The sequence below is a fragment of the Rhinoraja longicauda genome, chromosome 28 (assembly GCF_053455715.1).
Source record: "Rhinoraja longicauda isolate Sanriku21f chromosome 28, sRhiLon1.1, whole genome shotgun sequence".
In the NCBI taxonomy this organism is placed as follows: Eukaryota; Metazoa; Chordata; class Chondrichthyes; order Rajiformes; family Arhynchobatidae; genus Rhinoraja; species Rhinoraja longicauda.
Window position 1 is genome coordinate 18,003,847 of NC_135980.1, and position 23,548 is coordinate 18,027,394.

The following is a 23,548-nucleotide window of genomic DNA, read 5'->3' on the forward strand; positions in this document are numbered from 1 at the left end:
CAGCTCTGTGCCAGGTGCAGAAACTGGATCAGATGGTAGTTGTGACATTGCCAATTATGGTGTGGTCTTTTCCCGGGAGTGTCCCGATCTCTCCCACCCCCTAAGCATTCCCACCAGCCAATGCACTGCTCCCTCCACTCTGTGCTCAAACACTTGGACAGGCAAAGGTGTCAGAAGGAATTGAATGAAATGGTTGACACCGTCCCTGCTCTGAGCTGCGCATATCCAGTGTCCTTCCTGAAGGTATTGGTGGTAGATTCACTCATTCCTGATCTTATCTGAACAACCTTTGAAAGTGAGGACTGGTTGCCAGGAGGCAACTGAGGGCAACCAGAGATGCTTTAATGAGTTAGCAGAGAGGTGATGGGCTGAAAATCCTCCCGCCTCCCCCTGCATATGATTGTACTTGGACACCAAAACATCACCTATTACTTTTCTCCAGAGATGCTGCCTGACCCGCTAAGTTACTCCAGCGTTATGTGTCTATCCTCAAGAGACAATATCTAATTGTCAGGTATACCAACAAAAGAATAATGAAATTCTTGTTGCAGCCTATCAGGCATGCAAACTCAATAACATACAGATAATGCATAATAATAAAAAAATCAACAAGTTTATAACCATAATACTAGGTAATCATAATAGTGCAAGATTGAAGTCGGTAGTGTGAGCAAGGATGGAGTCCAAAGAAGATCATAGTTGTGGTTGGTGTTGTGTCGTGTTCAAGAGCCAGATGGTTGCTGGGAAGAAGCTGTTCTTGAGCCTGGAGGGCACCGTTCTCTGGCTCCTGTACCTTCTTCATGGCCGTAGCAGTGAGATGAGAGCGTGGCCAGGGTGGTGTGGGTCTTTGATAATATTGCCTGCCTTTTTGAGGCAGTGCCTCAGGATGGGATGATGTTGCTCTGGAGTTGCTGCAGATTCAAAGAGATGCTTCGTAGTGACATTGGGTGGGAGGAGACCTTCTGTTGGTTGGGGAAGGAGCGACTCAGTCAACCACTGACCCTGCCCTTTAATGTGACTGCTTGGTGTCTGCTTTCCCTTCCTCTGCAACCCTGGAAGTGTCTGCCCTTGACCGGCACTGAGCGAAGCATTCCTTCCAGCCGAGCAAACCATGGGGAAAGATGAAAGAGTTTGAAGCATGGAGCCGACCAAACATAACCCCTACTTTCTGTAATAGTGGCTCATTTGACTCTGAAATAACAGAGCAAAAGAAATTATATTTAGCAGCAGACAAAATGAATGAATGACCTTCATATCAGGAGATGAGGGCTTGAGGTTTGTCTGCAATCCGTCGTCCTCATGTCTACAGACGCGTACTCCTACACCATGTTCAGCTCCTGCATCGGTCTCGAACTAACCCACATGCCGACTGGCTACTATTCATTCCCTCAGTTCATCTGCACGAAATATTTTTAAAAGTTTCAATACGTATCATTCAGTCCCTCTGTTTCATGCTACTGTTTCTGCATAACTTCAGTCCACTCTGCCATTTCTGCCCAATACACCCCATCACCATCTGTCCATTTAGTTTAAAGGGCCTGTCCCAGTTAGGCGATTTTAAGGCGACTGCCGGCGACTAGGCTGTTGCTGAACGTTCGCCGGGGTGTCGTGGGCATGATCGTGAGGAGTCTTCAATGATCTCGGCGCGTCGCGGAAGAAAATTCCAGATAGAAATTTCTTGGCGACAGCTGGCTTGTCGCCAGGTATCGTAGCTAGGTTTGCTAGGTTGTCGCAGATGCATTTAGAAGCACGTAATATTAAATTAAGAAAAGGCATTTGAAGATACCAGAAGATAGTTTTGTTTAACAATTTATTTACCGTCAGGACATTTGACGGGTAGATTGGAGGTGACAGTTTGATGGTCAGGTAAGCGTGGGAATCTCGCAATCTTTCCAAAGACGGTGTAATCTCTTAGCCAGGTGCTAGTTTCACAAAAAAAGTAACTTGTGTCGACCTGACTCGGCATTGTCGTAGGGTAAAAGAAAATTTTGCCGATCTGCTACGACTTTGACAGTCGCCGGCAGTCGCCTTTGAAATCGCGTAACTGGGACAGGCCTTTAGTTTCGTTTAGAGATACAGCATGGAAACAGCACCTTCAGCCCACTGCGTCACCATGCCACCTTCTTCATGTCCACCCACCTTCCTCTGACTGGCCTCTCTCCTGTTCACCCTGACCCTTCCCTATGGGAGTGAGCTCCCACTCGGGATGTCTGAATCTGGCCTCAACAATCCTCAGCTCAACCAAACTCTTATGCCTTAACTCAAGCCGCAGCAAGGACATTAATGCTTTGGAAATTGTTTATAAAAGTTTCAATTTATTGTTTATTATGTTATCTACGAGTGCTGTGTTTACAGACCTGTTATGCTGCTACCAGTAAGAATTTAATTGTTCCATTTTTGGTTCATATGAAGATTAATCGTTCTTGAGCAGTTCTCTCTCGAGGTTAGCTGGAGGGAGGGTTGTTCAGGCTTGGCTTGTATCCACCAGTGCTTCAGGGACTTTATTGAAATATTATGGTTCTCGACAGGGTGACTATGCAGAAAACTACTTTGACTTGCGGGAGGATCTGAAACAAGGATTCACTTTTTAAAGTAAGAGTTTGCCAACATAAGGCACATTTTTCTCATAGTCTATAGATTTCCCTTCTTTGAGGGCAGTGGAAGTGGTGTTTGAATGTTTATCAGATATGGGGGGGGGGGGGGTGGGGGCGCGTAAGGTACTTGATGGGCAAAGGGTGCCAGGGTTAGGAGGGTTGTCACAAACGTGGAATTGCCATGGTCTTGTTGAGCGGCGAGGCAGTCTAGACTAGAGGGGCTGACTAGCCTGTGCTACTGATTTGTCTGTTCCACTCCCTCCTGTTGGAGCTCAGGGTCAACCATTGAGTGGCGATGCAGCTGTGAAATACTTAGAATGTCTTGATCTGTTGGCCACCCCGTGGCAATGAAGCTTTAGTTAAATGGTCAGAGTAGCCTTGCAAATTGCCTTAATGTCAGCACCAGTTACTGGCAAGCTGTTATAAACTGCTCAAACTATTAGCTGATGGAGTAAGTGACCTCGGCTCTGAGCCCAGACTCTGGTCCCTAGCTTGGTCACTCGGTTAGTCATTATTCTGCTGGTAGTCCAGCTTTGTATAAGAGACGGCGCAGGACTCAGCCCCCTGGGAGCCCTTGTCAGGAGTCTGGTCGCTACATTGTTTTACCAAGGCTCACTGGTATTTTTAGATCTATTTCTGTTGCCTCCACTATTTTATTTATTTGCCGTCAGTTATTTATAAAATTTGGCACCCGTTCGCTTCCGTGAGACGCTCTGCCTCGGCTCTGAAATAGTTAGTTCCTCCTGCAATTTGTTTGGTGGCGGGAGCAGTGGGTGGACAGAGACATCCCGGCCAGACTCCGGCTGTTGTTCCCTGAAGCAGCTCTCTGGTCTGGGACTCCTCTGATTTCATCAGCGTACTCTCTCTGATGGAAGAGCCCGCACTCCCAGCAACCACGTCTTGCTTTCCTCCCTCACGGGAAGAAACAATCGTCACTCCCAGCAGCCGATCGCTCACTGCCCTGCTTTCCTGGAGGAAAGAGCCGTCACTCCCAGCAGACACAGGCTCGTTTACCCCCCCTCACAGCAAGAAAGAGCCGTCACTCCCCGCAACCAAACGCTTGTTGCCTTTACTCATGGGAAGAAAGAGTCATCCCTCCCAGCTGCCACGTGCTTGCTTCCCTCCCTTGCTGGAAGAAAGAAGTGACACTCCCAGCACCCACACCCTCCCTGCCCTCCCTCACTGGAGGAAAGAGCCGTCACTCCCAGCAGTCACATGCTCACTAACCTCCCTCGCTGGAAGAAAGAGCCATCACTCCCAGCAGCTCCATGCTCACTAACCTCCCTCGCTGGAAGAAAGAGCTGTCACTCCCAGCAGCTCCATGCTTGCTTCCCTCCCTCGCTGGAAGAAAGAGCAGTCATTCCCAGCAGCCACACTCGCTGGACGAAAGAGTCTTCACTCCCAGATGGGCATTGCTCTCCCCCACTGGAAGACAATGAAGCCCAAAAGTTCCTTCTGCCCTACCTCAGTTGGGCAGCAGTCCCCCACGCCCACTCTTTTGGGGAGCGCAGGTGTGTGCTCTCTGGTTAACACTCAAACATTAATCCATGATTACAAGTGAACAATCCAATCATTCCAAAGGATCCTGACCCAAAACGTCACCTATCCATGTTCTCCTGAGATGCTGCCTGATTCACTTCGCTGCTCCAGCACTCCACCTATTCTTTTGTAAAGCAGCGTCTGCAGTTCTTTGTTTCAACATATTTAACATTGTTGCTTGCGGGAGCTTGCTGTGTATGTTGCCATGTTACACCAGGGACAACAATCGAGGACCTCCCTGCTAGAGAATATTTGGGACCTGCTGAGATGCTACAGGTGCTACTGAGATGCATTCATTTACTACTGGATTGGATTACAGGCGGCAAGTGGAGATTCTGTGCAGACACCTTTGGGGAGCTGGAGTTTGATGGCTCCGGGCACTACAGTGAACCGCGGTAGATGAGTGTAACTGCACCACGTTGTGTTTACTTCAGCGGATCCCAATCTAAAATTGGAGAGAGGAAATTATCAAGGAAAACAAACGTGACAAAAGGAAGTCAAGACATACACATAGACGGGGGATTTTCATAAGCTGTTACCAAGATGAGGGGGACTGGTGCGTTTGATTGTAACAGTGAGACTGAGCTTCAACTCTCCCAGAGCAGTGACACGTACAGACACAGCTTCGAAACGTCAACAAATTCACTGCAAGTTCATAAGTTGTAGGAGCAGAATTAGGCCATGATCTATTACGGAAATTGTTTAGGTTTACGCTTAGTTTAGCTTAGTTTAGTTTAGATACAGCGTGGAAACAGGCCCTTGGGCCCACGAAGACCAGCCGAATGGCCAGTCATCTACACCATTCAATCATGGCTGATCTACCTTTCCTTCACAACCCCACTCTCCTGCCTTCTCCCCATCACCCATGACACCCTTGCTAATCAAGAACCTATCAATCTTCAACTTAAAAATATCCATTGACTTGGCCTCCACAGCCTTTTGTGACAATAAATTCCACAGATTCACCACCCTCTGACTAAATAAATTCCTCCTCGTCTCCTTTCTGAAGGTACGTCTTTTATTCTCAGGCTTTGGCCACTAGGAGAAACATTCTCTGCACATCCACTCTCCTGGCCTTTCACAGTTCGGTAAGTTTCAATGAGGTCCCCCCTCATCCTTCTAAACTTTGGTGAGTACAGGCCCAGTGTCATCAAATGCTCATCATATGTTAACCCAGTCATCCCCAGGATCATTCTCACTGTAGTGCTGAAGTCTGAAATAAAAATAGAAAGAGCTAGAAATACTCAGCAAGTCAGGCAGCTTCACCCTCCCATGTAGAGGAAGCCACGTTGTGAAGGATGATCTATTGAATTCAAAGACTGATGGAAGGAAGATCACCCCCTCTGTCTCCTCCACTCCGGGAATAAAATGTTCGCCTGCCCAACCTCTCCCTATAGCTCAGTCCCCCTTGAGTCCTGGCAACATCCACGTAAATCTTCTCTGAACTCTTTCCAGCTTAATGATATCTTTCCTACAGCAGGCTGACCATAAATGAACACAGTCCTCCAAATCCAACCTCACCAACATCTTGTGCAACTGAGTCACTTAACTCGGGTTTGAGTTCCGATGTTATGGATCATAAAATGCATCAGAAACCGTGCTGTATCGTGTCCAGAGTTAGCACAGGGAATGCATCGGGAATGGAACAATGAAATTCTTACTTGCGGCATCTTTATAGCCATATATTAATGCAACAACGCAAAGATAAATATACAATGATCAGTAACAATGAATTATCAGTAATACTTGGTCAACGTAATAGTGCTTAGTACAAGGTGGCATCGCGGTGTCTTACTGCACCAGAGATCCAGGTTTGATTCTGACTACGGGTGCTGTCTGTACGATGTTTGTACGTTCTCCCCGTGACCTGCGTGAGTCTTCTCCGCAAGCTGCGGTTTCCTCCCACACTCCAAAGACGTACAGGTTTGTAGGCTAATCGGCTTCTGTAGAATTGTAAATTGTCCCCAGTGTGCGTAGGGTAGTGTTAGTGTGAGGGGATCGCTGGTCTTCGTGGGCCGAAGGGCCTGTTTCCGCGCTGTATCTCTAAACTAAACTAAGCTAAACTAAATGTAAACCCAAACAATTTCCGTAATAGATCATTGCTGAGGTAGGCCTGTGGTTAATGTGCAGTGTTCAAGAGCCTGATGGTTGATGGGAAGAAACTGTTCTTAAACATGATGATTATAGTTCCCAGGTCCTTGTACCTTCTTCCCACCGGTAGCAGTGAGATGAAAGTGTGGTCAGGATGGTGTGTTGATCATTGATGATATTAGCTACCTTTTTGAGATAGCGCTTGCTGTAGATCCCTTCGATGGTTTGGACATCATTAACCACGATGGACTAGGCACCATGCACCACTTTCTGCAGCGTCTTTCGTTTTTAGACGTTTGAGTTACTGAACCAGGCCATGATGCAACCAGTCAGTATGCTCTCCACTGTACACCTGTAGAGGTTTACTAGCGTATTCAGCAACATGACAAATCTCCTCAATCTTCTAAGGAAGTAGAGGCATTGACAAGTTTTCTTTGTGATTGCATCAACGTGCTGAGCCCAGGACAGATCCTGAGTGATATGCACACGCAAGAACTTGAAGCTGTTGACTCTCTCCACCACCAAGCCGTCAATAAAGACCGGTTTGTGGACCCTCGGCTTTCCCTTCTTGAAGGCAACAATCAGCTCCTTGGCCTTGTTAACGTTGATAGCCAGGTTGTTGTTTTGGCACCATTCAATCATACAATCGATCTCCCTGCCGTGGTCCGACTCACTGTTGCCTGTTATTAAAGGTGGTGTTGGAGCTGTGTCAGGCTACACAGTCATGGATGTAGAGCAGGTGACTGAGCACCCAGCCTTTAGATTCCCCTGTGATAACGCTGTTGCAGGAGCGCATTCCACACAGATGCGGGAATTTCTTGGGAAGTAGTGTCCCGACCCGAATCGTCGCCTATCCATGTTCTCCAGAGATGCTGCTGGACCCGCTGAGTTACTCCAACACTTTATTTCTATCCTTGGCATGAACCAGTATCTGCAGTTCCCTGTTATTACATTTTGACTGCTCCACTGTGGTCCCTTCAGGGTATGCCTACTTTGAAGAGGTTCTTCTCGAAGAAAAAGGGTTTCCAACCCAAAACGTCGCCTAACCATGATGCTACCTGCCCCGTTCAGTTACTCCAGCATTTTGTGTCTATGTTTGGGAATTTCTCTGCAGGGTACAGTGCTGAGAGGTGAAATGTTTAGGTGACTGTGTGCTCGACAAGGGAAAGGGGGGACACTTGCATTGTGAGTAGGAATACATAAATGGATGGTCATATTTCGTACATAGAGCTTGGTATTGATGCAAGTTAAATGTTGAGGATCTGTGGCTACTATTTACTAATTTGTATTTTTCCACCCTCTCTCTCTCTCCAGTGAACTCTAGGTAATGACAACAAATCAAATCTCTCCCTGAATTTGAAACGTCAGAGAGACGGAGGCTGAAAAATGGGACGCAAGAAGATTCAGATCTCTCGGATAGTTGACCAGAGGAATCGACAGGTACGGCTCTTCCCTGGGTTACAAGCTGCAAAAGGCTTCCCCACTCACATGCTCACTGTCTGGCTGAGGCCTTTAGTGTTTAGCGTCCACACTGAGTCTGCACAGCTTTGCTGGGAATAGCAAAGGGTCCAGAGGGTTAGCGACCAGGAGTCGGGACCTTGGCTAAGAACCCTCTCCTCTTCCTCTGAGCCAGCACCACCAACTTTGTAAACCAGACATCACGCTGGAAGTTTGTGGGGGCTGAACCTGCTGACTAGCGTCACTTCGAGAGCTGCCGACAGGCAATTTGTTCAACAAATCTTTCCGTATCCTCCTCAAACCACTTCCCCTCCTACCTGACACTTCCAATTGATCTTCTGCTGATGTGGTTCCTGGATGTGTAGACGTGAATCGGGGCAACCCCATTCCCTTCTGATGCTGATGACTTCATGACTGGTGACCTGTTTTCCTTTGGGCAATGTTTACACTCGGTACCCCTAGCCTGACCCCAACCGTAACCCCCAGTGTAGAAGCAGTATATGAGGCTGTTGAGCACAGAGGTTGTGGGAATTTGCACTGTTGGCCTGGTTGGTTGCAATGAGGTTTGTCTCAGGGAACATTGGTCATTTTCCATGTGAAGGCTGGAGGCAGAATTCCCAGGAGTCTGGCATGTCTAAAGCTAACTCTGGAACCTTCCGTCACCCAGGAGGTTTAAGAACTGAGTGAGGATCTCTTTCTATTTGCAGGCGGCCACCTTGCACTGCATTGCATTAGGAGGCAGGGTCACCACACCACTGAGCTCTCGATTGCTTATATTCCCAAGTACATAAGTTCATAAGACATAGGACCAGAAATATACCATTCAGTCCATCGAGTCTGCTCCACCATTCGATCATGGCTGATCTATTTTTCCCCCTCCATTCTCCTGCCTTCGCCTCGTAACCTTCGACACCCTGACTAATCAAGACCCGTCAATCTCCGCTTTTAAAAATATCCAATGACTTGGCCTCGACAGCTGTCTGTGGCAATGAATTCCACAGATTCACCACCCTTTGGCTGAAGAAATTCTTCCTCATCTCCATTCTTAAGGTACGTCCTTCTGTTCTGTGGCTCTGCCCTCGGGTCTAAGACTCGCCCACTACTGGAAACATCCTTTCCATGTCCACTCTATCTAGGCCTTTCATTATTTGGTATATTTCAATAAGATTTCCCCTAATTCTTCTAAATTCCAACATGTACAGGCCCAGAGCCATCAAACGGATGTCATACATTAATCCAATCATCCCTGGGATCATCTAATAAACCTCCTCTGGACTCTCTCCAATGCCAACACATCCTTCCTTAGATATGGGGCCAAAAACTGCTGACAATATTTCAAATATGGTCTGACCAGTGCCCTCCTTACTACCGACTCAACCTATAAATGAACCTTTGGGGAATCCTGCACCAGCACGCCCAAGTCCCTTTGCACCTCTGATCATTGATGATTCCAGCTGAAATTCCATCTACGCAGAGGTCAGAAGCAATGCTGCCACTATTGACCCTGAGATGGGAGTAAGTAATTTACCAGCTCCTCCATGGTGGGGATGGCACGTTACGTCCAGCAGAGTCAAGTCAAGTCAAGTCAATTTTATTTGTATAGCACATTTAAAAACAACCCACGTTGACCAAAGTGCTGCACATCTGATTAGGAAAAAAAAGAAACATACAGTGGCAGGCAGCCAAACACAACGGCGCGGCCATCTTGAACAAAATGTTTAGCTAAAGCAGAATGGTGTCTGTACAAAATCATGAGAGGAATAGATCGGGTAAATGCACAGAGTCTCTTGCCCAGAGTAGGGGAATCGAGAAACAGAGGACGTAGGTTTAAAGTGAAGGGGAAAGGATTTAATAGGAACCTGAGGGGTATGTTTTTATACAAAGGGTGGTGCATGATAGGAGTTAGCTGCTGGAGGCGGTAGTTGAACATTGGATAGGTACATGGATAGGACAGGTTTAGGGGGATATGGGCCAAACTCAGGCAGTTGGGGCAAGTGTACATGGGACATGTTGGTCACATGGGCAGGTAGGGCCAATGGGCCTGTTTCCATGCTGTATGAGCAGGAAGGAACAACAGATGCTGGTTTAAACTGAAGATAGACACAAAATGCTGGATTAATTCAGCGGGACAGGATGGGTAATGTTTCAGGTCGAGACCCTTCACTCTCCAATCTGCAGAAGGGTCTCGACCTGAAACATCACCCATTCCTTCTATCCAGAGATGCTGCCTGCTCCGCTGAGTTACTCCAGCATTTTGTGTCTATCCATGCTGTATGACTCCATTAGTCTCTATGAGAGGCAAGCTACGCCCAGCAGAGTAGTGCCGCCCGGTTCCACTCTCACATCAGTCCATCCACAAGGAGCCTACAACACACAGGGTGGAGGAATGGCCAGGCCAGGATGTGCCCCGTTATCTTGGATACAATAGTGGCATTGTTTAGATTGCTGCATGGATGTGCAGGGAACAGAAGTGTATGGATCATGTGCAGGCAGAGGAGATTAGTTTAACCAGGTATCATGTTTAGCACAGACATAGTTTAGTCTAGTTTATTGCCATGTGCGCCGAGGTACAGTGAAAAGTGTTTTTGTTGCGTGCTATCCAGTCAGCAGAAAGACTATACATGATTACAATGAATCCGTCCACCATACACAGCCACAGGATAACGGGAATAACGTTTAGTGGGCCTGTTCCTGTGCTGCACTGTCCGATGTGTTTCCTCAACCTTCTGTCAGACAGCATGTGAGTTGTTGCACAGTCCAATGTTCCCGGCTGATAGTGGACTGAACGTGGCGCATCAGTTTGGTGGAGCTTGCTGCATTTGCTGAGTGCGGTGTGGGGACGTTAGACCGACGCCCCCGTCTGCTCCCCTGGGTGGATGTAACGGACCCCACAGCTCTGCTTTGAGGGAGCCTGGCCTGCCCCTCCCACAACCAACACTCAACCAGACTTTAGACTTTACTTTAGACTTTAGAAATACAGCTTGGAAACAGGCCCTTCGGCCCACCGAGTCCACACCGACCAGCGATCACCCCGTGCACTAACCCACACACACTAGGGTCAATTTTACAAATTACCGAAGCCAATTAACCTACAAAGCTGTACGTCTTTGGAGTGTGGATGGAAACCGAACACCTGGAGAAAGCCCACGTGGTCACAGGGAGAACGTACAAACTCCGTACAGATTGCACCCATAGCCAGGATGGAACCTGGATCTTTGGCGCAGTAAGGCAGTAACTATACCGCTGCATCACTGTGCTGCCCCAGACGCCCGCGCAATGCTGCTCTGCTCCCGTGTTAGCTGGGGCTGGGCATTGGCTGCCCTGCTACCCAGGTAACTCCACCCAGAAGGTCCCTCATTGTCCCCAGATTACTTTGGGACGTCCTGAGGCAGCAGAGGTCTTGCTCTCGGTTTCCCAATCCCTTCCAGGGGATGGAACACAGTTTTCAAATTAACTTTAAAAGCAACAGCAATGTGATTTGCATGAAATTTCCCTGCCGTCTGGCTGTGAGTCAGCAGTCAGAAGATGGATGAGGCAACAGCCACTCCGAGACGTCACTGGGCAGTGGGAGCCATCGCGGTGTTTCCCCAGGAAGATGCGATCGTCCCTCGTGTGTGAAGTCTCTCGATTCTCTGCGCTATCTTTGGGTTGTGGTGTCCTCATCCAAGTATCAGTTTCTGTCTCGTTTTAATTTGCTCTTCAACAACTATCTTATTTATAAATGTACACTGTGATTGTGGATGTTCTGGGAGTGTCAAGGAACTGAATATGTTCCTTTTCTTGGGCTCTGTGCAATGTTCGCAATGGCACTGGTCCATCCCGTCGATCGGGCTGGTGATGGTGAGAGAGGCTCCCTTTCCTCAGCAACAGTGGCGCAGCTAGTAGTGATCTGCGTTCGATCCTAACCTCGGTTGCTGTCTATGTGGAGTTTGCACGTTCTTCCTGTGACTGCATGGGTTTCCTCTGGGTGCTCTGCTTTCCTCGTGGGTTTGTACGATAATCAGCCTCTATAAATTGCCCCTAATTGTTGGGAGTGGATGAGAAAGCAGGGACTGGGGAGAAGGCAGGAACGGGGTACTGATTGAGAATGATCAGCCATGATCACATTGAATGGCGGTGCTGGCTCGAAGGGCCGAATGGCCTTCTCCTGCACCTATTTTCTATTGTCTATTGTCTAAAGTAGACAACATCGAATAAGTGGCGGCACTGTGGCGCAGCGGTAGAGTTGCTGCCTTACAGCGAATGCAGCGCCGTAGACTCAGGTTCGATCCTGACTACGGGCCCCGTCTGTACGGAGTTTGTACGTTCTCTCCCGTGACCTGCGTGGATTTTCTCCGAGATCTTCGGTTTCCTCCCACATTCCAAAGACGTATAGGTATGTAGGTTAATTGGCTGGGCAAATGTAAAAATAAAAAAATGTCCCTAGGGTGTGTAGGATAGTGTTAATGTGCGGGGATCGCTGGGCGGCGCGGACCCGGTGGGCCGAAGGGCCTGTTTCCGTGCTGTATCTCTAAATCTAAAAAATCTAAAGTGTGAATGGCTGATCGATGGTTGGCGATTCTTGCACTGACAGCTTAGTTTAGTTTAGAGATACAGCGCAGAAACAGGGGCTTCGTCCCTCCCAGTCCTCGCTGGTCAGCGATCCCCACATACTTACGCTATCCCACACAAACTTGGAACAACTCACAATATACCAAGCAATTAACCTACAAACTTGTACATCTTTGGAGTGTGGGAGGATCCCGGAGATCCCGCAGAAAACCCACGCAGGTCACGGGGAGAACGTACAAACTCAGTACTGACAGCACCCGTAGTCAGGATCAAACCCGAGAATCTGGTGCTGTAACGCAGCAACTGTGCCATCATGCCGCAAATTGAAGGAATTCAAAGAATTGAACTGGGACAGCAAACCTTTAGCTAACTGTCTCTGGCGTACGATTATGGGATGTGATGATGGTGTCAGTTAGGGTGACCCTGCGTCTGGAGGAAAGACGTTAAGAAATGCCTTGCTTTATTGGGAAAGGAGTGTCGGTGTGCTGACCCAGTGCGCCTGCACGTGCCACACCATCAGCTGCTCACCATCGCTCGTGGTGCATGCCTGTCGTGTTCACCACTTGCTCAAGCGGTTCCTCTCACAGAGAAGCGGAGGAGTGCTGGAGGACCATCGGCTGCACCAGTCACTGCCAGTGATCCATGTTGCAGTCCTGCCTCACTGATGCCAGAGTCACCCAGTAACCCGCAGATGTGCTAAAGCCTTTGAATTATCAGTCACAAACCTCTGGGGCTGTTGGCAGTATTATATAGACCACAGAACATAGACACTGTACTCGTTCTTACCTAGGCCACAGTTAAAAATGGCCTGTTTCCTTTATCATCTTTATTTTTTTTGCATATCTTTCATTCATTTGTTCTATATTTCTCACCATCTCTCTCGTTTTCCTTTCTCCCGACTCAGTCTGAAGAAGGGTCTCCACCCGAAAAGTAACCCATTCACTTCCCTCCAGAGATTCTGTCTGACCCGCTGAATTACTCCAGCTTTTTGTCTCTATCTTTGGTTTAAACCAACATCTGCAGTTCCTTCCTATACATAGAATAATACATGTGCCGAACATGATACCAAGTTAAACCAAACTCATCTGCCTGCGTATGGTCCATATCCCTCCATCACCTTCACTTCAATGTGCCGGTCTAAAAGCCTCTTAAATGCCACCATCATATCTGTCCACCACCACCACTGGCAGTGCATTTTAGGCCCCCATCACTGTCTGTGTAAAAAAACGTTGCCACACATATCTCCATTCAACCTTCCCCCTCTCAACCTTTGCTATGCCTAGGAAAACGTTCTGACTAGCTACCCTCACAATTATGCTTCTCATAATTTTACATACTATCAACTCTTCCCTCTCCTCAACCTTTGATGTTCCAGGGAAAACAATCCAAGTTTATCCAACCTCTCCTTGGAGCTGAAACCTTCTAATCCAGGCAGCATTCTGCTAAACCTCCCCTGCACCCTCTCCAAAACCTCCACATCCTTCCTGTAATGGGGGCGACCAGAACTGCACGCAATACTCCAGATGCGGCCAGACCGAAGTCTTATAGAGATGCATCATGACTTCCTGACTCTAATCTTCAATGCCCCTCGCAATAAATGCAAGCACACTATACGCCTTTCTTACCACCCTCTCCGCCTGTATTCTGATGGTCCTGCCCACAATTGACTCACTTGATTAAACAGCCAAGAACAGAGTTGAATCTCTGTAAAACTTTTAAGTTCTTTAGCGGTGTGCGGAAGCTTTGCCTTTAACTCCTGGACACTCCCGCACGCTGTGCTGTCATGAATCGGCCTGAGAGCTTCTCAGAGTGAGGTCAGGCAGATGGATGTTGAGCTGGAGAGAACGGCCAGGCACGGTGTGAAAGAGAGGCATTGTCAGGGGCATCTGAAAGCAAGAGAGAGGGGGGTGGTCGATGGAGAGAATTCCATGGCAGCTGAAGGCTTGCCGGCGATAGTGAGGAGATGGGAGCTGGGGGGGGGGGGGGGGGTCAGGGGGCAGTAATTAAAGGAACACCAAGATCCTGAAGTGCTCTGTGGCTGGAGGAGATTATAGAGATTACTCACTGAATTAACTTCTGCATTTGGCACTGATGTTAATGCAAGGGTTCCTGCTTCTCCCTCCGCTGTGACCCGTTGCTGGCTGCTGACCCGCTTGAAGGCAGTTACTACACGGGGGGTGAAAGGCGTAGAGGGCTGCCGTGCAGACTGTGTCGTTGGACTCCTGCTGTACGTGCAGAGTCACAGCCACGCTGCCAGGGCCCTTTTTGTGGTTTGACACCAGCCCTTTGTGTCGAGCCTCTGCACGCAGTGAGTGGGAGAGGTGGCCTGGCCTCCCACACACACACTGTACCTAGGGGGAACGTCACTGCATCGCACTGCAGAGGCAGCTTGTTCGCCCAATGTGCCCACTCGAATGAGCTCACCCTGTAGGTTTGCAAGTTACTCTCCTGTCTGGTTCACTGAATGTCGGGGCAGCTGGCAAGTTTTGCATTTATCACCCCTCCTTACCAGTGGCGAGGTGTAGGAAGGAACTGCAGATGTTGGTTTATCCTGAAGATAGGCATAAAATGTGAGAGTAACCCAGTGGATCAAGCAGCATCTCAGTCGATTACTTGATTGTAATCATGTACAGTATAGTCTTTCTGCTGACTGGATAGCACGCAACAAAAAACATTTCATTGTACCTCACCGTGCACATGACAATAAACTAAAGTGAACTGAACCGAATGGATGACGCTGAGGACTTGCTGTTCATTGTCCACACAGCAGCATCCTGGTTGAAATGCTTCTGCTCCGGAAATTCCCCTCTGCTCCAGAGTTCCCACCCAGCGTTTGCAGAAGGGTGATCATGCGGGATTCCTGGCCCTGTAATTCCCAGCTGGACATGGGGAACAGCCTTCCAGTCATAGAGTCATGCAGTGCAGAAACAGGCCCTTTGGCCCAACTCGCCCATGCTCACCAAGATACCCCATCTACACCGGTCCCATTTGCCTGCATTTGGCCCATATCCCTCTAAACATTTTCTGTCGATGTACCTGTCCGAATGTCTTTTAAATGTTATTATTGTACCTGCCTCGACTACCTCCGCTGTCTTGTGGATTTAAATGTTTTGCCGCAGTATTGATGCTATAAATGCAAAGAGTGTTGTTATTTTGGCTGGCTGGGAGAGTCTGAACTCAGTTTATCTCAAAGAGGAACACTCCTGACTTTGGGTAAATTCAGTGCTGGACTGGGTTCTCCTGACGATGTTTTCAGTCCCGATTCCCCCAGGCTTCCCCCCCCCCCCCGCGCAGGGTCCTGCTGATCTTTGACCTTTGCCCCCTCCACAGGTGACGTTCACCAAGCGTAAGTTTGGGCTGATGAAGAAGGCGTACGAGTTGAGCGTGCTGTGTGACTGCGAGATCGCCCTCATCATCTTCAACAGCACCAACCGGTTGTTCCAATACGCCAGCACCGACATGGACCGGGTGCTGCTCAAGTACACGGAGTACAGCGAGCCCCACGAGAGCCGCACCAACTCCGACATCCTGGAGGTAAGGGCGTGGCACCCCCACTCCACCCCACCCCACCCACCAGAGCTCTCACCCCCCTCCCCCCAGTGGGGGCTGCTCAGCCCCGAGCAGACAGGGTCAGGGCTGACTCCAAGAGTCAGAGTGTCCTTCGGCACAGAAACCTGTCCATGCCGACCAAGATGCCCCATCCACACTAGTCCTGCCAGTGTTTGGCCCATATAGAGGTTCTGGAGAATCCAGGGCTTAGGAACACAGGCTCTGGGCAAGGACTTGCTCACTGACACCTGACATCTCTCAATGGGCAGTGAATCTCTGGAGATACAAGAAACTATTAAAAAAAGACTCAATGTACTGGCGTAACTCAGTGGTTCAGGCAACATTTCTGGAGAACATGGATGAATGATGTTTCGGGTCTGGACCACACTTCTCTCCCAGCTTTCTTCCCCCCCCCCCCCCCCACTACAATCAGTCTGAAGAAGGGTCCCGAGCCGAATCGTCACCTACCATGTCCTCCAGAGATGCTGCTTGACCTGCTCAGTTACTACAGCACTTGGTGTATCTTGGGAGTTCTCCCCCAAGTTGTGAGCCCAGGGGCACTGAGCGTATTCAAGGCCTAGGCCCTGAGAGGATGGGTGATTGGGAGACTCAATGGGAAGCCGGAAGTGAGGCGTTATTCAGTGGGAGAACAGGGTCCAGGGGTGGACGGTCAATGCCCCGCTTATACTCTTATGCAAGGACTGGAGTCTTCCCTTCACCGTGTCTACTGACCTCACCAACCCTTCCCCTTCTCTTCCCTCCAGTCACTAGAACCAGATCTTTCCAAAGGCTTGAAGGAAATGTTTGGATTCATATTCGGAATGGATTGGCACCCTCTGAGATGATCAGCAGAGAGACATTTAAGGGGAACCTAGACACTTGCGTGGAATGACGGGGCCAAATGGCCTTCCGTGGCACAATCTTTCTCTGATAGAAACATAGAGACAGAAAACATAGAAAAATAGGTCCAGGAGTAGGCCATTCGGCCCTTTGTGCCAGCACCACCATTCAATATGATCATGGCTGATCATCTAAAATCAGTACCCCTTTCTTGCTTTCCCCCCCATATCCCTTGATTCCTTTAGCCCTAAGAGTTAAATCTAACTCTCTCTTGAAAACATCCAGTGAATTGGCCTCCGCTGCCTCTGTGTCAGAGAATGCCACAGATTCACAACTCTCTGGGTGAAAAAATGTTTCCTCATCTCAGTCCTAAATGGCCTACCCCTTATTCTTGATGCAGTAAACCACAGCAGAGGGAGAGGGCTAGAAGGATAAGATGTTTGATGTTGGAGGTGGAGGCGGGTGGGAGGGAGTTTGTGTGAAGCCTGACAGGGATGGGCTAAATAGCCTCCTTCTTTACCCTGCATGTTTCTTCGTTGAAAGATTCAATCATTTTAGTGGTGGGAGGCGATGAGAATGGAAAGGGATTTCTTCTCTACCGTTTTGAGGTGTTGGTTAACAGTGCTGTTGCTTTTGAATTAAGATGCTTAATTTAGTTTAGAGATACAGCGCGGAACAGGCCCTTTGGCCCACTGAGCCCGCGCCGACCAGCAATCCCCCTCCGTACACGAACACTATCCTACACACCAGGGGCAATTTACAATTTTATCAAAGCCAATTAACCTACAAACCAGTACATCTTCGGAATGTGGGAAGAAACCAGAGCACCCGAAGGAAACCCACGTGGTTATAGGAAGAATGTACAAACTCCGTACAGGCAACATCCGTGGTCAGGATGAACCCGAGTCTCTGGCGCTGTAAGGCTGCAACTCTCCCGCTGTAACTGAATTCTGAGGCCACTGATCGTTTGCTGCAATATGCTGGAGACCCCTCACCAGTTAAGCATACTGGGTGTGGGACTGGGATCACGTACAGCCCCAGAACAGAAAAGTCCATCCCATTATGATATCTGAAGGATCTAAGTGAAACATGCAGTCTGTACACAGGAGGAACATTTTGCCCCTAAAGCTGCCCGCTATCAGGTTTTGGGGGATGACACGGTGACACAGCAGTAGGGTTGCTGCCTTCCTGCACCAGAGACCCAGGTACAATCCTGACTACGGGTGCTGTCTGTACAGAGTTTGTACATTCTCCCTGTGACCACGTGGGTTTTCTCTTGGTGCTCTGGTATTCCCCCACACCACAAATACATACAGGCTTGTAGGTTAGATGGACACCAAATGCACGAAGTAACAGCTGGTCATCCTGCATCTCTGGAGAAAAAGAATAGGTGACGATTCGGATTGGATCCTTCTTCAAAGTCGGGGGGGGGGGGGGGGGGGGAGGGGAAGGGGATACAGGCGCCAAGAAAGACCAGAACAAATCATGGCCGCCAACGGATGACCTCGGTAAGGGTGGAGCCCATAATGGCCCGTTGTTTTGGCTGGGGAAGGTGTGATAACGAGAGGGATAGAAGGATGCGAACAGTAAAACTGGTAGGATAACTAGGGTGGGGGAGGGGAGGAAAGGGGAGGGGAGGGAATGTTAGAGTTTCTTGAAATTAGAGCGATCAACGTTCATGTCACTGGGTTGTAAGCTGCCCAAGCGAAATATGAGGTGCATCAAGTTTGTAGGTTAATTAGCTTCGGTTAAAAAAAAATTGTAAATTGTCCCTAAAGTGTAGGATAATGCTAGTGCATGGGATTGAATGCTGGTCAGCGCAGACTCAGTGGGCTGAAGGACCATTTCCACACTGTGCCTTTATTTTAAAGTCTAAAGTGAAGACTCTCCACACCCCACTCTCCCCCTTGTACATCCAAGCCTTGCAGATCCTTCCTGCAGTGAGGTGCCTGGAATTGTCTCAGTGCTCTGACTGAGCAGAGCTGTGTAGTGTTTGTTCCAGCAGCCTTGTGTATGTGTGTGTGTGACTCAAGACTGGTGAGATTCACTGGACATGGGCTGGTGGGGGGGGGGGGTGACAGACACCAAGCTTCAATGGTCTCCACCGTCGGCCCAGGGGACCAGAGATTACTCCAAGGAGACGTGACACTGCAACTTTGAAACTCTGATTCTGCTTAGACGCTGAGGAAGAAAGGTTTGAACGGCTGCGAGAGTCCAGACCCAGAAATCGAGGACTCGATGGAGCCGGGCCTGGATGTGAACGACAAATATAGAAAGTACGAAATGATGACGCAAATGAACAACAGACCAAGAGTTTGTGTAAGTAGATCAGAGTGCTTTATCTTTCCTTCAGTAGTTTAGTTTCTCTCCCTTCTGAAATCTTCCCACATCAATCCAACTCAAGCCTCCTTGACAGTTCCTAGGTGTTCATTTCTGGCCTGCTGCCAGTGCTTCAGAACTAGAACTGCCTGCGATTGACTCTGCCCCCCGTTTGTCCCTGCTCCCCGCAGCCAAGAGCAAGCTCTGCAGGTACCTTGAATCACAAGACACAAACTGCATGCAAAGTGCAGTTTACATCACCTCACTCTGAGTATTTTTTTTGTGTAACTACATGTCTGAACATGTTTCAGTACAATCCTCCAATTCTGAACCATTAAACATTCCCGAACACAATCGCTCCACTGTTGATGGCTCTTTCTTCATCTGCCTCGTCCCAAGTTTTGGACTCCCTCACCCCCCCCCCCCCCCCCCCCCCCCCTTCCCCCTAAACCCTCCTGCCGCTTGTTTCTCTCTCAGGCTCCTTTAAAACCTGCAGCAGTCAGAAGAAGGGCCTCGTTCTGAAACGTCATCTATCCATGTTCTCCGGGGATGCTTCCTGAATCACTGAGCTGCTCCCGGACTGTGTCTTTTTTATCCTTTAACACATTGCTCTCTGATCTCTGGCCAGTCCCAGTCAGCTTCCTCTTCTCAGTGACAGGTTTGTTGTTTCCATGCTGTGAACCAACATAGGATGATTCTACTGTACCAGAGCTGCTCCTGAACATGATGCTGAACTGATATGACTGTGTATTGTAAATCGTACAAGTTCTATACCAAATCTCCTTGGCTGGGGAACTCTGCAACTTTCCAGGCAATCTGGCCTAAAGTCTAAAGGCAGAGAGACAAAGAGTTGTCATGGCAGCAGGTATTCATTAGATATCCTACCCTGGCTGCAATAGCAGGTCACAGGATGGGGTCATGTGATTCACTCCCCAACTCCACAAAAGCCCTCCACCATGAACAAAGTGCAGGGCTGGAGACTGGAGGAGTTCTCTCCACTTCCCTAGATGATTCAGAGGTAAAGTCAGGGTTAGAGGATGAACTACCTTGGATTGTTTTCTCTGCAGCATCGGAGGTGGAGGAGAGACCTGATAGTATATATAATGATAAGGGACATAGACAGCCAAACCTTTTTCCCAGGGTGGCAACATCAAACACTAGGGAACATAGCTTTAAGGTGAGAGGGGCACAGTTTAAAGGAGATGTGCAGTTTTTAGACGTTTGGGGTGAGGGTGTGGGATGGGGTGGGGGTGTGGGAGGTATGTTGGGGCTGAGGTGAGGGGGAGATGAGGGTGAGGGGAGGGAGATGAGGGGAAGTGGCTGGGAGTTGGGAGTCTGGATATTGTGTCTCCTCCACCATTGCTCACTAGCAGCCTCAGGTTGCAGAGACGGTGAAGTGCAGACCACTACCTGAACTCCCACCGGTGGCCCGGCTGGTGAAGCTGAGTGTCTCTCTCCCCCACCCACGGGTGAAGGTGGACGGGTCTACACTGACCGAAGTGAGGGTGTGTGCTTGAGGGTATGTGCGTGAGGGCGGGTGTGAAGCTCAGTGCAAGGGTGTGTGTGCGCGAGGGTGGGTGTGAGGGTCTGTGTCAGGGTTGGTGATGCTCAGTATTCGTGTGTGAGGCTGTGTGTGAGTGAGGGTGAGGGTGTGTGCGTGAGAGGGTGTGAGCGTGTGTGAGTGTTTGTGAGGGTGTGCGTGTGAGTGTGTGTGCGTGCATGCGTGAGGGTGTGCGTGCCTGCGTGAGGGTGTGCGTGCGTGCGTGCGTGAGGGTGTGCGTGAGGGCGGGTGTGCTTGCGCGAGGGTGTGCGTGCGCGACGGTGTGCGTGCACAAGGGTGTGTTTGCGTGTGAGTGAGTGTGAGTGTGTGCGTGTGTGCATGCGTGCTTGCACGAGGGTGTGCGTGCGCGAGGGTGTGCGTGCACAAGGGTGTGTTTGCGTGTGAGTGCGTGTGAGTGTGCGTGTGAGTGTGCGTGTGAGGGTGTGCGTGTGCATGCGTGCGTGCGCGAGGGTGTGCGTGCGCGAGGGTGTGCGTGCGCGAGGGTGTGCGTGCGCGAGGGTGTGTTTGCGTGTGAGTGTGCGTGTGAGTGTGTGTGTGCGTGTGAGGGTGTGCGTGTGCATGCGTGCGTGCGCTAGGGTGTGCGTACGCGAGGGTGTGCGTGTGCGAGGGTGTGCGTGGGTGTGTGTGTCAGTGACCCCCTGGCGCTGGTCACCCTGACAGCTACCCATGTGTACCAGGAGTGTGAGCAGTCGACCATCACTCTTTGCTCTCTGCCCCATTCTGTTCTCCACCTACAACACAGCCTGGGATTTTGATCCCAAATCTTCATTGAACCATCAAATTCCCTGGCATGTTGGTCAGTATGGAGCAGTGGAAGAGACCAGGCCGAATAAGGGCATGCAAACAGTCCTCTGCAGACTGCCCTTTAACATGAAAATATTCAGCGTCTCAGTGTGCTGGAAGCATCCTATCAGTAGTGGTCCACCGCGGCCCCTACTGCCCTGAACACTGCTGCTGCCACAGACCTGCCTCTACAAGCTGCAGATGCTGCAAGCCTGAAATGGAACAGATAATGATGGAAATACTCAGCTGGTCAGGCAGCTTCTGTGACGAGAGAAATAGGGTTAACATTTTCATAGAACAGATCAGTACATCAAAGGAACAAGGTCACGTTCTTCCTATCAAACATAGAAAATAGGTGCAGGAGGAGGCCATTTGGCCAGCACCACCATTCATTGTGATCATGGCTGATCATCCACAATCAGTAACCTATTAACTATTAACAATCAGTAACACGATTAATTAATCTTCTCTGCCTGTAAGTGATCCACATCACTACATTCTTAGAATGGCCATAAGCCAACAGTACAGCACAATGACAGGCCCTTCAGCCCACAATGTCTGTGCGGAACATGATGCTGAGACCAACTCTTATCTGCCTGCATATCACCCATATATCTCCATTCCCTGCATATCCATGTGCCTATCCAAAAGTATCTCAAATGGCATTATCGCATCTGCCTCCACCACCACCCCTGGCAGCATGTTACAGGCACCCACTAGGGCAGGCATGGGTGATGTTTTGGGTCGAGACCCTTCTTCAGTCTAGCTGGACAGCACCCTGGTTTTGTAATTCGCACCCTTGTTCTCACTTCCCTTTCTCAGCCCAACAGATCCACTTCTGTCTGTCCTGGCCATTCTTCAGCTGCCCTGAGTTCTCAGCTTAAAAAATTCCTTTCCCCAGTCTAATTCAATTTCCTTTTAAGACTTCTTCAAGTCCTCTCCTTTTGGCAACCCCATGATCGGCCGCACTGATATCTCCTTTTGTGGCTTGGGTTATTCTCCTGAGATATGATGCAACTTGTTTTCCTGTGATAATGTTCTCTATTAGTGGAAGGCCTTATTTTTGTACCTCAATGACTTGCTGTGAAGAGTTTACATTGCGATTAGTTGCTCCCTCTGTGCCTTGCCCTCTGCCTCCCCTCCATTATCTGTGTCTTTCTTTCTCAGCCAGGTGCCTTGTTGAACCACGACATGTCTCTTCTGTCGGCAGCACAGAACGCCACTGGCCTGGCCTACAGCAACCCTACCGGGTCCATTCTAAACCGAGGACAACTGCCGGTCGTATCCCGAAACGCTCATTCATCAGGGCTGACGTCGCAAGTGTCCACAATTTCCCATTCAGGTAGGGCGCAGTGGCACAGCGGTGGGGTGGTGCAGCGGGAGAGTTGCCGCCTTATAGGCCAGAGTCCCGGGTTCCATCCGGACTACAGGTGCTCTCTGTACGGAGTTTGTACGTTCTCCTTGTGACCATGTAAAATTTTTCTGCTGCTCCAGTTTCCTTCCACACTCCAAAGACATGTAGGTTTGTAGGTTAATTGGCTTCAGTAAAAAAATTGTAAATTGTCCCTTGTGCGTAGGGTAGTGCTAGTGTACACGATGATGCATTGTTAGGCACGGACTTGGTGGGCCAAAGGGCCTGTTTATACACTGTGCCTCTGAAGTAAATGTACTGCTACACTTGTATCACACTGGGCCAATCATTTGGTGACCTTCCTTATGGCTCTCATTATCAAGTCAAGTATCTTATTGTCATATGTCCCGAAACGGAACAATGAAATTCTTACTTGCAGCAGCACAACTGATATGTAAACTTAGTACCCATAATAAACTACAAAAAATATTCAGTGCATATTAAAAAAAACGACCAGATAAATAAACAGACATAATAATAGTGCAAGGTCAAAAATAATGTCCTCTTCTATATCGTTTGGAGCCTATTGAGAGGTTGTGATGTTTAATAGACTGATGATTATAAGGATGAAGCTGTCCCTGAACCTGGACATTAGTTTTCAGACTCCTATGCCTTCTTCCCGATGGCAGGAGTGAAATGAGAGCGTGGCCAGGGTGGCGTGGGTCTCTGATGATGCAAGCTGCCTTTTTGAGGTAGCGACTCCTGTAGATCCCTTTGATGGTGAGCAGGCCTATTAAATCTTTTGGCAATTTGCCCGCTGGTCTTTGTTGTTGGTTTTGTTAAACCTCAGACATGGAGTGACCGTGTCTGTACCTCCTGCTAGGAACAAGTGACTGAAACTCGCTTATTGAA

The 23,548-nt window shown here is 49.1% G+C and overlaps 1 protein-coding gene across 2 annotated transcripts in view; it reads left to right on the top strand.

Annotated features, from left to right (window-relative positions):
* mef2b (myocyte enhancer factor 2b) overlaps positions 1 to 23,548 on the top strand; it is an 82,933-nt gene that overhangs the window by 40,388 nt on the left and 18,997 nt on the right. Inside the window, exons 1-5 of one of the 2 annotated variants that reach the window (XM_078423667.1) lie at positions 2,575 to 2,592; positions 7,539 to 7,664; positions 15,564 to 15,767; positions 18,801 to 18,941; positions 22,453 to 22,627. In XM_078423667.1, coding sequence (XP_078279793.1) covers positions 7,611 to 7,664; positions 15,564 to 15,767; positions 18,801 to 18,941; positions 22,453 to 22,627 — 574 coding nt within the window. In that variant the 5' untranslated portion in view covers positions 2,575 to 2,592; positions 7,539 to 7,610. Of the gene's footprint in view, positions 1 to 2,574; positions 2,593 to 7,538; positions 7,665 to 15,563; positions 15,768 to 18,800; positions 18,942 to 22,452; positions 22,628 to 23,548 lie in introns of those variants that run through there. The other variant, XM_078423666.1, reaches the window with a different exon arrangement.